The sequence below is a fragment of the Juglans regia genome, chromosome 8 (assembly GCF_001411555.2).
Source record: "Juglans regia cultivar Chandler chromosome 8, Walnut 2.0, whole genome shotgun sequence".
Taxonomy (NCBI): Eukaryota; Viridiplantae; Streptophyta; class Magnoliopsida; order Fagales; family Juglandaceae; genus Juglans; species Juglans regia.
Genome location: NC_049908.1, coordinates 246,346 through 259,338, shown reverse-complemented (window position 1 = coordinate 259,338; position 12,993 = coordinate 246,346). Strand labels below are relative to the sequence as shown.

General features: G+C 38.6%; 1 protein-coding gene across 4 annotated transcripts in view; it reads left to right on the top strand.

The window, feature by feature from the left end:
* The first annotated feature begins 202 nt into the window (after positions 1-202).
* The window catches only part of LOC109000940 (glycogen synthase-like), a 28,180-nt gene continuing 15,389 nt past the window's right edge, over positions 203-12,993 (top strand). Inside the window, exons 1-5 of one of the 4 annotated variants that reach the window (XR_004802223.1) lie at positions 203-537; positions 8,685-9,203; positions 9,533-9,634; positions 9,766-9,818; positions 11,397-11,454. Coding sequence is in view for 3 of the 4 variants with exons in the window: in XM_035693126.1 (XP_035549019.1) it covers positions 367-537; positions 8,685-9,203; positions 9,533-9,634; positions 9,766-9,818; positions 11,397-11,454 (903 nt within the window). In the remaining variant the exon portion in view is untranslated. The remainder of the gene's footprint in view (positions 538-8,684; positions 9,204-9,532; positions 9,635-9,765; positions 9,819-11,396; positions 11,455-12,993) is intronic. The other 3 variants (XM_035693128.1, XM_035693126.1, XM_035693127.1) reach the window with 3 other exon arrangements.

Here is a 12,993-nt window from a genome sequence, read left to right as displayed (position 1 = left end):
AAATAAATCATAATATCTTATAATTATTTTATATAATCCTAATCATGTTTTAAATAGGATAAAGAAGTTATTTTTTAATAAGATTAAGATTTAAGATTATTGCATTATTATTTAATATTTTATTATTATTTGTATTACTATTCACTATTATTTAATATTTTATCATATTTTTCTACTTATGTCGTCTGCTCTGCTTGAATCCCTTAAAAACTGTTAGCAAATAAAGCCAAAAATGAGAAGAAAATCTGGTCCCCCATAAGTAATTTGCTTGGGGCAGCTGATATCTCATTCCATTTGTTCCGTGAAATTGGTTGTTCTTATTGCAGGTATTGTATAAAGGACTTACTGATAGGAAGTAGGGTGATAATGGAGTGTGCAGTTGTGGGCAAGTTTTTTTCCCCATTCTTTTCAAGTTCTAGGAGCGTAGTGGTGGAAAAGAGGAAGCTGCCGAGTCTCCACAAGAAAATTAAATTCTGCTCCTCCAAATTTAAGATGAAAGCTATTCAGGCTGAGACCCATCTCTCACAAGAGGCAGAGGTACTTGTAAATCTCCGCTATTTTTGCTCTACGTAATTGATGCAAAGCTAGGCTTGTCTTTTTAGCCTCGGTTTTGATGGTAAGATATTTTAGATAAAAGTTAAAAGATGAATAAGATATTGTTAGAATATTATTTTTTGATATTATTATTGTTTTGAAATTTGAAATAATTGAATTGAAATTTGAAAAAATTGAATTGTTTATTATATTTTATGTGAAAATTTGAAAAAATTGTAATGATAAGATAAGATGAATTGAGATGATTTCTTAATACAAACGAGGCCTCAGTTAAAGTGCTCGTATGAGCATTAGCATTGGTTTAGGCAAAATTTTAGCCAGTTTGGTTATTATGCCAATTTTTTGATTTTGGCTAACATTCAGAATTTGAATTCCACGTTGGATTAGCAATCTCATTTTCTATAATAATATAATATTTTTATTATTTTATTATTTTTTATTTTTTATCTACTTTTTAAAAAAATTAAATACTTTTTTAGTTTTTAATTTCATAATTTCTAACAATCTATACATCAAAATACATAAAACTCATCTATGAACCTAAATCAATTTCATGCTCATATCTAACAACCTAGAAATCAAAATATGTAAAAACTATGTTCAATTGAAACACCTATTTGATATACAAGAAAAAGGAGATACATCTTTGGCTGTTTTCAATTGTAATGCACTTTCATACCTCACAAAACTCACAGTCATGCCTTCTAGCTTCCAGTGTGGCAGTAGTAAGTCTCTTCTATCACCCACCACACATGCAATTGAATATCATATGCAAGAACCTATTCGATAAAAAAAAAAGTCTTGTATAAATTGAAGGTCAATCGCCTAAAAACCAAGAATCCTGATTCAAGCAAACATACAACATATTGCATGTAGTTCAATAGTCAATTTCTATTCTACACAACTGACTGATTTGGTGGGAGAAGGTTACAGTTCACCGGCCCGAAACAACATCCATAGCTAAGGTGTACAAAATGTTTGGAAATATCAAAGAGACTAATCTTTTTGTTTTTGATAGGTAATCAAAAATAATATATTTAAAGAAATAGACATAGTCCAGGTACACAGGAAGTATACATGAAAACACGCCTAGCTAGCGGGTACAATAGAAAGAAGAAGATCATGGACACTACGTCCGTTACAAACTAAAGCCCCCGCCCATAAGAACAATGTCTTAAAGAAGAAAACTTTAAGCTCTTCCCTTGTTCTCTCTTGATTATTAAAACATCTAGCATTTCTCTCCCTCCAAATGCACCAACACATACATATTGGTACCAATCTCCAGATTGGCGCTACCTGAGAATCTCCGTGTAGTCCTGACCAGCTTGCGAGGAAATCCACCAATCTCCAAGGCATAACCAAAGACAATCCGACTCTAGAGAAGAAATCATCCCATACAGCCTTAGCCACCTCACAGTGTAAAAGCAGATGATCAACAGACTCTCCATGCTTCTTACACATACAACACCAATCTAGGACAATGACCTGCCATTTCCTCAAATTATCTATAGTGAGGATCTTGTCCAAAGACGTTATCCAGACAAAGAAAGTTGCTTTTGAAGGAGCTTTCGTCTTCTATATGCTCTTCCACGGGAATATAGACAAACCAGAGTTCGTGAGCTTTTGATAAAAAGAACTGACCGAGAAGATACCTTTCTTAGAATGATTTCAATGCAACTTGTTTCCAAAGCCCTCTGGAATTCTTGCGGAATATAAAGCCGCAAAGAATTTCGTAAAAGACTCCAATTCCCAATCACGGGCTGCCCTAATGAATTCAATATTCCATTGGGGGGTGCCATTTGCTGAAGAATAAGGGCAGGTTTGGTAATCAAAACAAAACACAAAATTCTTATATCATCATTACACCTTTTTTAAATCTCCATATAAAATATAATAAATAATTCAACTTTTTCAAATTCCAATACATCTTTTTCAAATCCCAAAACAATAATAATATTAAAACATAATATTTTAAATTTCAAAACAAAACACAAAATTCTCATCTCACCCCCAAACCTGCCCTAAATGTGGGCAATCGATGCCTCCTTTACTCTAGCAAGCACAAAGATGGCAGGAAATGTATCTCGTAGACAATGGTTACCACACCATATGTCAAACCAAAAACAGACACGTGAACCATTGCCTACAATAAAATGTTCATGTTCTCGGAAGGTCCCTCAAAAACTCCTGATGTTTTTCCACAAACCCACTCCATAAGTGCCTCGTACCTCATTCGAGCACCATCCTCTCCAAGCTTCCCCAAATAGAGAATCTATAACCGCCCTCCAAAAGGTCTCCTTTTCATTTTGGTACCTCCACAACCACTTACCCAAAATAGCTTGATTGAATTTCAGCAAGTGGCGAATCTCTAAACCTCCCCTAGAAATTGGGGTAGAAACTATAGACTAATTAACCAGGTGGAATTTGAACTCTTTCCCCAATCCACTCCATAAGAAATTCCTTTGTAGCTTCTCAATATGGTTAGCCATCTTTGTGGGAAGCAGGAACAAAGACAAGAAATATGTGGGTAAGTTAGAAATAGTGCTTTTAATCAAAGTCAACCTACCACCTTTCTATAAGTAAAGCCTCTTCCAAGCAACCAATTTGCGCTCCACCCTTTCGACTACATCATTCCAAATCCTTTCAGATTTAAAAGAGGCACCCAACGGTAAACCAAGATACTTCATAGGTAGCAAAGATATCTTGCATCCCAAGGTAGTAGTGAAAATCTCCATATCGGGGGCAGCCCCCACTGGCACTATTTCTGACTTAACGAGGTTAATACTTAATCCAGACACAACAACAAAACAAAGGAGTAGCGCCCTCAAGTCTTGAACTTGACCGAGGTGTGCACCAAAAAAGTAAGCGTGTCATTAGAAAATAACAAGTGAGAAATGTTAAGAACGTCATTCCCCACCGAAAAACCATGGAGTAACCCACCATACACCATCCCCTCAATCATCTTGTTGAGAGCTTCCATGACAAATAAAAAAAGTAGAGGAGAGAGGGGATCTCCCTGTCTCAGGCCACGGTAGGAGTTGAAGAAACTCACCGGAGAGCCATTTACCAAGATGGAGAAACGAGCTGAAGAGATACAAAATTCTACCTATTTCTGCCATTTGCCCCCAAAACCACATCTTTCAAGCAAATAAAGAAGGAACTTCCAGTTGACATGATCATAAGCTTTCTCCATGTCTAACTTGCAAAGTAGCCCAGGCTCTCTAGACTTAAGTCGACCATCCAATACTTCATTTGCGATAAGAACCGAGTCAAGGATTTGTCTACCTTTGACAAATGCATTTTGTGGCTTTGAGATTAGTTTTAACTTTTTCCACCACCGAGCTTAGTCTATTTGCTAGCACTTTAGATAAAATCGTGTAAATCTCGTTAACAAGACTAATGGGGCTATAGTCCCTCACATCCCTAGACCCCACCTTTTTAGGAATGAAGGCTAAAAATGTGGCATTGAAGCTCTTTTCAAATCTAGCATTAACACGAAATTCAAGAAAGACTTGCATAATGTCTTCCTTAACCACCTTCCAACAAGTTTGAAAGAAACCCAGGGTAAACCCATCCGGATCGGGAGCCTTATTACTTGCCATACCTCTGATAACATTGCCCACTTCCTCTTCTGTAAATGGCCTTTCTAACCACCCTGCACTGTGCTGGTCTAATGTGGAAAAAGACAAACCATCCACTTTCAATCTCCAATTATGCTCTTCTGATAATAAATGTTGATAGTATTGTTCAATGTGGTTTTTGATAACCATCTGATCCGAAGAAGCTGCCCCATCTACCATCAACGTATCAATAGTATTGTTCCTCCTATGAGAGTTAGCCATCCTATGGAAGAATTTCGTGCATTTGTCCCCCTCCTTAAGCCAGAGTACCATTGATTTCTGTCTCCATGAAATCTCCTCCATCAAAGTAACCCTTTCAAGATCAGCAATTACCTGGTTCTTTCGGATTTTATCAGGTTTAGAAAGGGATCTGGCCTCCTCCTCACCTTCTAGGCCTTGTAATTCCTCCATAAGAGAGCGCTTCTACTAAGACACGTTGTCAAAAACTTGTTCATTCCACTGCTTCAGGTCTTATTTCAGCGCTTTTAGCTTTTTAGCCATAATGAAACTCAGAGAGCCTTGGAAACTATAGGAAGTCCACCAATGACTGACCCTATCTACAAAACCGTTAGTTTTAAGCCACATATGTTCAAATTTAAAATACCTTCTGCCTCCATGGATGTCTCCACAATCTAAAATGATGGGGAAGTGATCAGAACATAAACGGGGTAATCTTCTTTGAGCCACATCCGGGAAGTGTGACTCCCAATCGAGTGTTAGCAAAAATCTGTCGATCCTCGACCATGATGGGCAATCACCGTTGTTGGACCAGGTAAAAGTGCCTCTTGATAGTGGAATGTCCATGAGCTCCTGTTCTGAAATGAGATTAGAGAAATCTCTTATAGTTGGAGTGATGCAAGAAGTTCCCAACCTTTCGCTTGGAAAGCGAGAAGTATTAAAGTCCCCCCTGTGCAAGTCAGTATCTCTCACCAACTAATAACTCCCGCTAGTTCTTCCTACAAAAATCTTCTCTCTGAATCAATATTTGGGCCATAAATCCCAGTAAAAGCCCACTTGAAGCCGTCTTTTAAATTAACAAAAGAGCATGACACCGAGAATTCACCCACACATTCCTCCACCCTTTCCACCACCCTTGTGTCAAACATAATTAGAACTCCCCCGGCCGCATCATTTGATAGTAGATAAGATCACCCAATATGTTGTCCTCTCCATAAGCTGCGAACAACTTGTCTTGTAATAACTTCCAACTTACTCTCTTATAAGCATATGATGTCCCATTTCCACTAGCGAAATAAATTTCTAACTTGGAGCCGCTTATTAGGATCATGCAGCCCCCTCACATTCCATGAAATTATTTTTGGCTTCATGGGACTACCATCTTATCCCTCCCCCTTACTACGCTCCCGAGTGGAGCTCTTCTTACCTCCATCCTCTTTCATTGTCCAATCTAGCCTTTTGAGTTCTCTTTCCCTTTTTTTGGCTGAGTCCAAGGATTGATTGGACTTGGCTTGGGCATTCATGGCCTCTACAGCTGTAAGTAAGGGCCATAAATTCAGCTTCAAAATCCCCATAAGAAATTCCTACCAAGTGCTTAATGTCCATCGCTCTCCGGATAACCCAATCTGACACATTGGGATGAAAGGAATAGAGAGGAGTAAGTTCATCCTCCCCATCCCTGTTAGCCGTAAACAGAACCAAAGAGCCAGTATTTCCGAAAACACCAGGCTCTTCTATCACCTGATCCGACGCATGGGCTACTTCCTTCGCAGCCAAGGGAACTGAAAACAGCCCAGAAGGAGTCGTCAGCTCTGTCTGTGCCCCTGCTAGGCCCGAAAGTTCAACTACATCCCTAGTCGACTCCAACAAATAACCTTGTGACAACACCGGTGGAGTCTTCACCACCAAAGGGTTGGGAGCGAGGTCTGTACCCACACAACAGGTGGCGGCTCATCCAAGAGCTCCCCATGCTCCCACGAAGCTTGCGCAGGAAGTTGAAGCACGGTCATCGAAGGTTCCGGCGTAGGTTCATCGAAAGTTGCCGTTTCTGTGGTTGCCAGCGTATGATTCGCCGAAGCGAGGGAAGCCGTTGGGTTCTGTGAAGATTTCGGCGAGACCAAGCAGTTCACGACAGTACTTAGAATCGGTTCCTCAGCACTAAAACCAACCGACACCAACTTAGGCATCCCAGACCTTGCCGGTGAACCCACCGCCGCCTCCGTCAAACTCACCACCACCGGCGAGGAACCCTGACTCACCACTAGCAGTTGCGACGACGCTGGGCTTTCTCTGTGGGCCTCCCTGCGTTTCCACGCAGGCTTCGAGCCCTGAGCAACGGGCTTTGCCAACGCTTTGGGCTGCTGGATAATTGGGAGATTGGCCCGCGATTGAAGCCCACTAGAAGCAATGCCCTTTCCCTTAAACCCGAACTCATAAACGGGCCCATTATCAAAGCATTCACCCTGGCCCACCACGATAAGCTTCTCCATCTGAAGACCCTCCTCAATGCCGCGTTATAGTACACCCATTTTAAGAATTAAACCACCCACTTGCTTCTCCATCTCTGCCAAAGCCAGCAACACAGTTTCCAAATTTGGCCCCGACAAAGGCCTGCGTAAACTTGCTTCTTCACAGGGCCGCCGTCTTCACTAGAGGACCTGACCCCTCTGTAGGTTTTGGAGCTTGAGACAGAGCCTCCATGTACGAAGAGAAAACTTCTTGCCTCTGCGGTAGCGGAGGAGGCAGTGACCGTGGGTGGTTCCCTCTGTTATCCCTTCCCAAAACAGAGGAAGTTGCAGTAGCAGCTATTTCCTTCAACAGCTTACCGAAGTTCCTCCAACCAGCACCTTTCCTCCCTTTCGGTATCACTAGTAAGCCACGCCGTTTCTCTTGACCAAACTCCAATAAGGAGAAGAAGCTCCCATAAGAGTTGCACTGTCTTTGAATCACCAACACCTGAGAGCCATTTCTGCGTGACCAGATGAAAACTGAGGGGCCCTCAGAAACTATTCCTTCCTCCACCATACCAGCCAGCCACCCCAACGAATCTTGGTCAATGAAGATGTGATTCACAGCGCGGCAGCTGCTCTCAGTGATTCTCCACCACCTTGCATTCGTCTTCATGAACTCAAAGCATTTTTTATCAATAATAACATTCCTACTCGATCCCATCACAATACAACTACTCATAAAAACCTCTAAAAGCTAAGCTAACAAACACTGGTCTCAACCAGCGAAAACAGAAAACCAATGGAAAAACACAGCATTTTCCCTCGAGTGTACGGAGAGAAAAAAATAAGGAGAGAAAAAACCAATGGGTGAAAACATTAAAAGAGACTAATCCTTCTGAACTAGAATTCTTCTCATGTCCACCCAGCTATATATTGATCCAATCTAGACAAATGACTCTATATCCCTCACCAATAAAAAAATTCAGAGAAAGTAATAAAAGAACTCTACTTATTTGGGCAAGAAGTTGAGGAAGATCACTCTACATACAAGGAAAAAAGGTAATCAAAGAACAATGAATCAGCCACCACAGATTCAAATTTGCCATCAATGCTTCGATTCCTCAATTTTCCAATATGGAAACAACGGCCTAAAGAACTGATAAAATACATGCCAGTTCACCAACTCCCCCAAAACAAATGAAGAAACTTGTAGACCCAGTTTGCCAACTCCCCCAAAACAAAAATCGCTCCAACCCAAAACTTTAAAAACAAAAGAACTGATAAAATACATGCCACACTATCTCTCTATAAACAAACTTGCATCAGGATTTTACATTTCCAATCAACAAAACCCATCAGATGAAATTCAATAACAAAATCATCCTCAGTTCCTCATCGATCCTTTCCAAAGATGACAAACATCCAAAGCTACCCCTTTCCATTAAAAGGCCTCGTTTGGATTCAAAGATGAGTTGAGATGGTTTTAGATGAGTTGAATAAAATATTATTAGAATATTATTTTTTAATATTATTATTGTTTTGAGATTTGAAAAAGTTAAATTATTTATTATATTTTGTGTAGGAATTTGGGAAAGTTGTAATTTGGGAAAGTTGTAATGATGAGATAAGATGAGTTGAGGTGAGTTTCCAATCCAAACCGGGGCTAAATCTGAAAATAGACCATGCCAAAGAAACTTTGAAAGATTGGGGGAAAAATTGTCACTTACTGTCTGATGTGAAAAAATGGTTCCTTTCTTTGTTTCTTCAGTTTTGCCTCTTTTGTTTCCATGGAGAGTAGTACACTTATAAAAGAAATGGAGAGAGAAAAGGTGAGAAATGAAATGGGGAGAGAAAAAACAATAAAAAATAATATGACTGAGCTACAGTGGTTCAACATATTTGTTGAACCACTGTAGCTCAAAGTCTGGATGACCTAGTAATGCCTAAGCTAATGCATGCCACATTTATGTCATTTTAACCATTTTATGGGTTGCACTGGCATATGGCTAAGCCAATGCCAGTGCTCTGAGTTGACAAGGAGTCCGTATGATTTGCGTGCACTGTAGAAAGATTAATAGTATTATTCTCCTTCTAATTGCAGTTGCAGGCTGAAAAACGAGGAAGTTCAACTGGTGTTGGTGTTGGAGAACTTATCTGGCCTTCTCCTAGTGATGGAACCCCCTTTTGGAAAAAGGACTTCCCTTCTTCGGGTGTTAGCCCCGAAGCTCCTGCTGACGTAAAGGATTCTGATCCCAAGCACATCATTCATGTTACAGCTGAAATGGCACCAATAGCAAAAGTTGGTGGCCTTGGTGATGTTGTGACTGGACTTGCTCGTGCATGTCTGTCACGTGGACATACAGTGGATATAATGCTCCCTTTCTACGAATGTATTCAGAAGCAGCATGTCAAAGACTTGACAGTAATCACCAAATATAACTCTTATCATGATGGAAACTGGGTCCCAACTAATGCATATCGTGGGGTAGTTTCCGGGATCCCAGTAATATTTATTGAACCATCCAACCAGTTTTTTAAGGGGCAGTATGTATATGGGGGTTCATTCAATGAGCTGGAGGCATATTTGTTCTTTAGTCGTGCTTGTCTTGAATGGATGCAGGTTTGTGGATCCACATATTTGGTAGTTGGTATATCTTTCAATTTTTTGCATTCCAATTTTCGTTAGCTGAAAGTTGGTCGGATGACGTATAAACAAGATAGGGATCAGTATATTTCATTTTGCTACTTGTAGACATCACATAAAAATCTAAAAGCTGCTTGAACTATTAAAAATGTAAATGAGTTGGACATTGAGTTTTTCTTGTCCAGTTTTAATAACTGGCTCAATGCTATGATTGAGATGAAAATTACTCGATCTTTTACCCATGTAGCTTTAAAAATGTACTGTCATGGAGGACTTGGTTAAGTTGCTTGAATAATACATGATAGCAGGTGACTTCAACACAACCCGATATCATTCATGTCCATGAATGGCAGACAGGAGCTTTACCGCTGCTTTATTGGGATATTTACCATCATCTCTCACTCAAGGTATTTATTTTTGTTATTGTTTCTACACAGTGTTTTCTACTTCAAGTTTTGTGACAGATAATGTCGTTATAGAGTTATACTTATACCTCTTTTGTATATGTGATGGTAATATCTATGTATTTACTTGATAGAAGCCAAGAATAGTGTTGACAATCCACAACATGGAACATTATGGGGAGTGTAGGTAAGCTTCGCTTTTTGTTATTCTCTTTTAATTCTCTTACTCATCAGCTCTCTTCAACTTCCGCCATTTTCCACTTAGTGCTCTCACGATTTGCAATTGCTTGGTTCATCCCTCAACTACAGTCATCTGTGATATTTCCCTAGTTTGCATATGGTTTTGAGAATTCATGGTCTTCCAAAGAGAGCAGTTTTGCTAAACTGTCCTACTTTCCTTTCCCTTCTTCTTTAGAGATACTACGGACTACATACAGGAATGGATGTCTGCTGGGATATGGACACGTGTGTCGGACACCACACTCTATCAAGTATTTATACATGGCCGCATTTGTAAACACACATTTTTTTTTTTTTTTAGGTAAACGATTATATTATATTAATGAGAATAGGCTTAGCACAGGTACACAGGGGTATACAAGAGTTAAACACACATGAAGAATAGTAATACTATATATGTGATAAATCAATCCTGCATAACCTGCATTCCCACCTAAAAATTTACTTGCCCAAATAAAAAATCTACATGTATACTTGCCAAAGCTATTCTACTGCAGCGTGCAGCAGTAAAGGGTCAAGAAGGATGAGATGGAGGTGTACTTACATCATGAACTTTGATCAAAATGGAAAATAACTGTTAGAGCACTGCATATTGTGACAGAATGTCTTACATTCTATTAAGCTCAAGCATCTTCCCCTGCACATTTTTTAATGAATGTGAATTTTTCCATAGGCATTTGATTATTCCCAAGTACAAATGTTTTACATATGGAGTGAGAATCTCCACGATTCATTTTATTTTATTTGGTTATTGACATGTTTTACTCCTGTTCAACTAGACTGGAAATACAATGAGGTTCTTTTGAAGATCTTTGAAATTTTTTCTTTTCTACTTTGAGTTTGTGGGCTAAGATCTTTGTAAGGAATGATGATAATGTACTGAATCTGTTTCTGTCTTAGTTTTCCTGCTTTCTAGAGTGTAGTAGGTATTTCCTTTGTATACATCTTGTGTATTTGGGTTGTAACTATTCTTGTTAATAAAATTCTTATTAATTATAAAAAAAAAATGATAGTGGAGAAGAAAACATTAAACTTTATTAGCATGTCATACAGAAATATACTTTAGTGCATTTGAAACAGATATACTTATGTGGTAAGTTACACTCCGAAAGGAATCCCCCAAAAAAGTCTCGGATAGTATACATATTTGAAACACAAGAGTCTATTAATAGGGGTGATGAATAAATTATTTTTTCGTGTTACTTTTCCTTGTTTGTTTCAGGGTGTTTGGTCAATGGTAGGAGGCCAAGTACGGCAGTGAATTTTCAAGAAATGCCTAGGATTCAAATAGCTGGCTTATTTCAAGCATAAAAAGCTATATATCAGTAGTGAATTCATAATTGTTAATAGTTTTTCTTCATTTTCCCCATTTTTTGGTTGATTCACACATGTATACAAGTTAAAAAACGTAATGAGATTGGTGATATTACCCAGTTGCAGATATCTGTGACATGAATTATAAAAAACTAGTGTTGAGACGATCTGTCACAACCTCTTATAGACATGGCTGTGTTCACCTTGGCAGCAAAGAGCAACTCAGCAAGAGCGGTCTTGAAGGATCTGTATATGCATCCATCGACAAGGTGTCTTCTCTGTGTTCCAGAACTTTGATTACTTTCCATTTATACTTTTATTACAATATATGTTAGGATTTAATTAAAGAATTTTTGAAAATTATGTTCTTTTGTCCTAAAACTATAAAATAAAAAAGTAAAAATTACATTTAACCCCTCAAACTACTAATTTTGCAAAATGACCACTTAGTTTGCACAGACAGTTCTAGTAGCTCTTTACAATGGTTTGTTCATTCTCTTTGAGCTGCTCCGGATTGGGAAATTGGTGCTATCTCTGATCTTTGCAGCTTGCTGTATGCCATGAGTAGTGGTAATGTTGAGATGAACAAAATGCTTTGGATTCATTCTAGGAATAAGAAGCTCACTGTTTGGTCCTTGTACAAGGTTATGTCTTGCTAGAACCATAATCATTTTTTGTGGAAGGGCATATGGAGAAGTAAGGTGCCTTCCAAGGTTGCTTTCTTTTGTTGGACTGTTGGGAAAATCCCAACTACAGATAACTTGAGCAACTAGCAAGCATGGGCTTATTGTAATGGATTGGTGTTACATGTGCAAAAAATGTAGTAAATCTGTGGATAATCTAATACTTGTGAGGTAGCAAGGGTGTTATGGGATGAAATTCTTAGCAGGACCGTACTTGTGTGGGTGATGCCTCGGAGGGCAATGGATCTTTTTACTTGTTGGAGAGGCCTTCAAGGTGACTCCGAAATTACTGCAGTGTGGAATATGATTCTTTTATGTCTCATGTGGTGCATTTGGCTCAAAAGGAACAGCTGGAGGTTTGAAGACCAGGAACACTCTTTGGATGAACTTAGATGTCTCTTTTTCCACACAATATTTCTATAGGTTTTGGCTATTGTCTACCATGGAGCTAGTTTGCATGACTTTCTTGCATCCATTTCTAGCTCCCAAATTATAACTAAATGTTCTCATTTGTATACTTTTGGTGCACTTGGGCTACACCCGTCTACTTGATTTAATAAAATTTTATTTGTACTTTGTTCACATGATGCTTTATTGAGTAAGTTTATCTTAATGTGGATAACTGTGTAGGCATGTATGTTTGTGTGTGTATATTTGTATGTGGGATGCGTAATTCATGCTAAAGAGGCAGTATTTTCTTAATTAGTTAGAAAGTTCTTTTAGCCATATACCTGCAACCTATAGGAGAAATTTGCTTTCATTGCGAAACCCTTTACGAACTTGAAAGTTTTTTAGAAGGAAAAAACTGATACTTTCTTAATAATTAATAGGAGTTACATGAAGTATTTATATCCAAAGTAGTTCCCACAGAAATCTATCCTAATCTACCAGATTACACAAAAATAGGAAATGCAAAAAAATAGGAACAACTTACAGACTCCCCTAACAAACTTATTCAAATCTTAATTTGAATTTATTAGAAACAGAAACTAATTATCTTAATCTTCGACACTCCCCCTTAAGTTGGTGCATAGATGCCCAACTTGCTGATGAGAAACTCAAAGCTTGATCTGATCAATCCTTTTGTAAGAATGTCAACTATTTGTTGTGTCATTGGAGCAAACG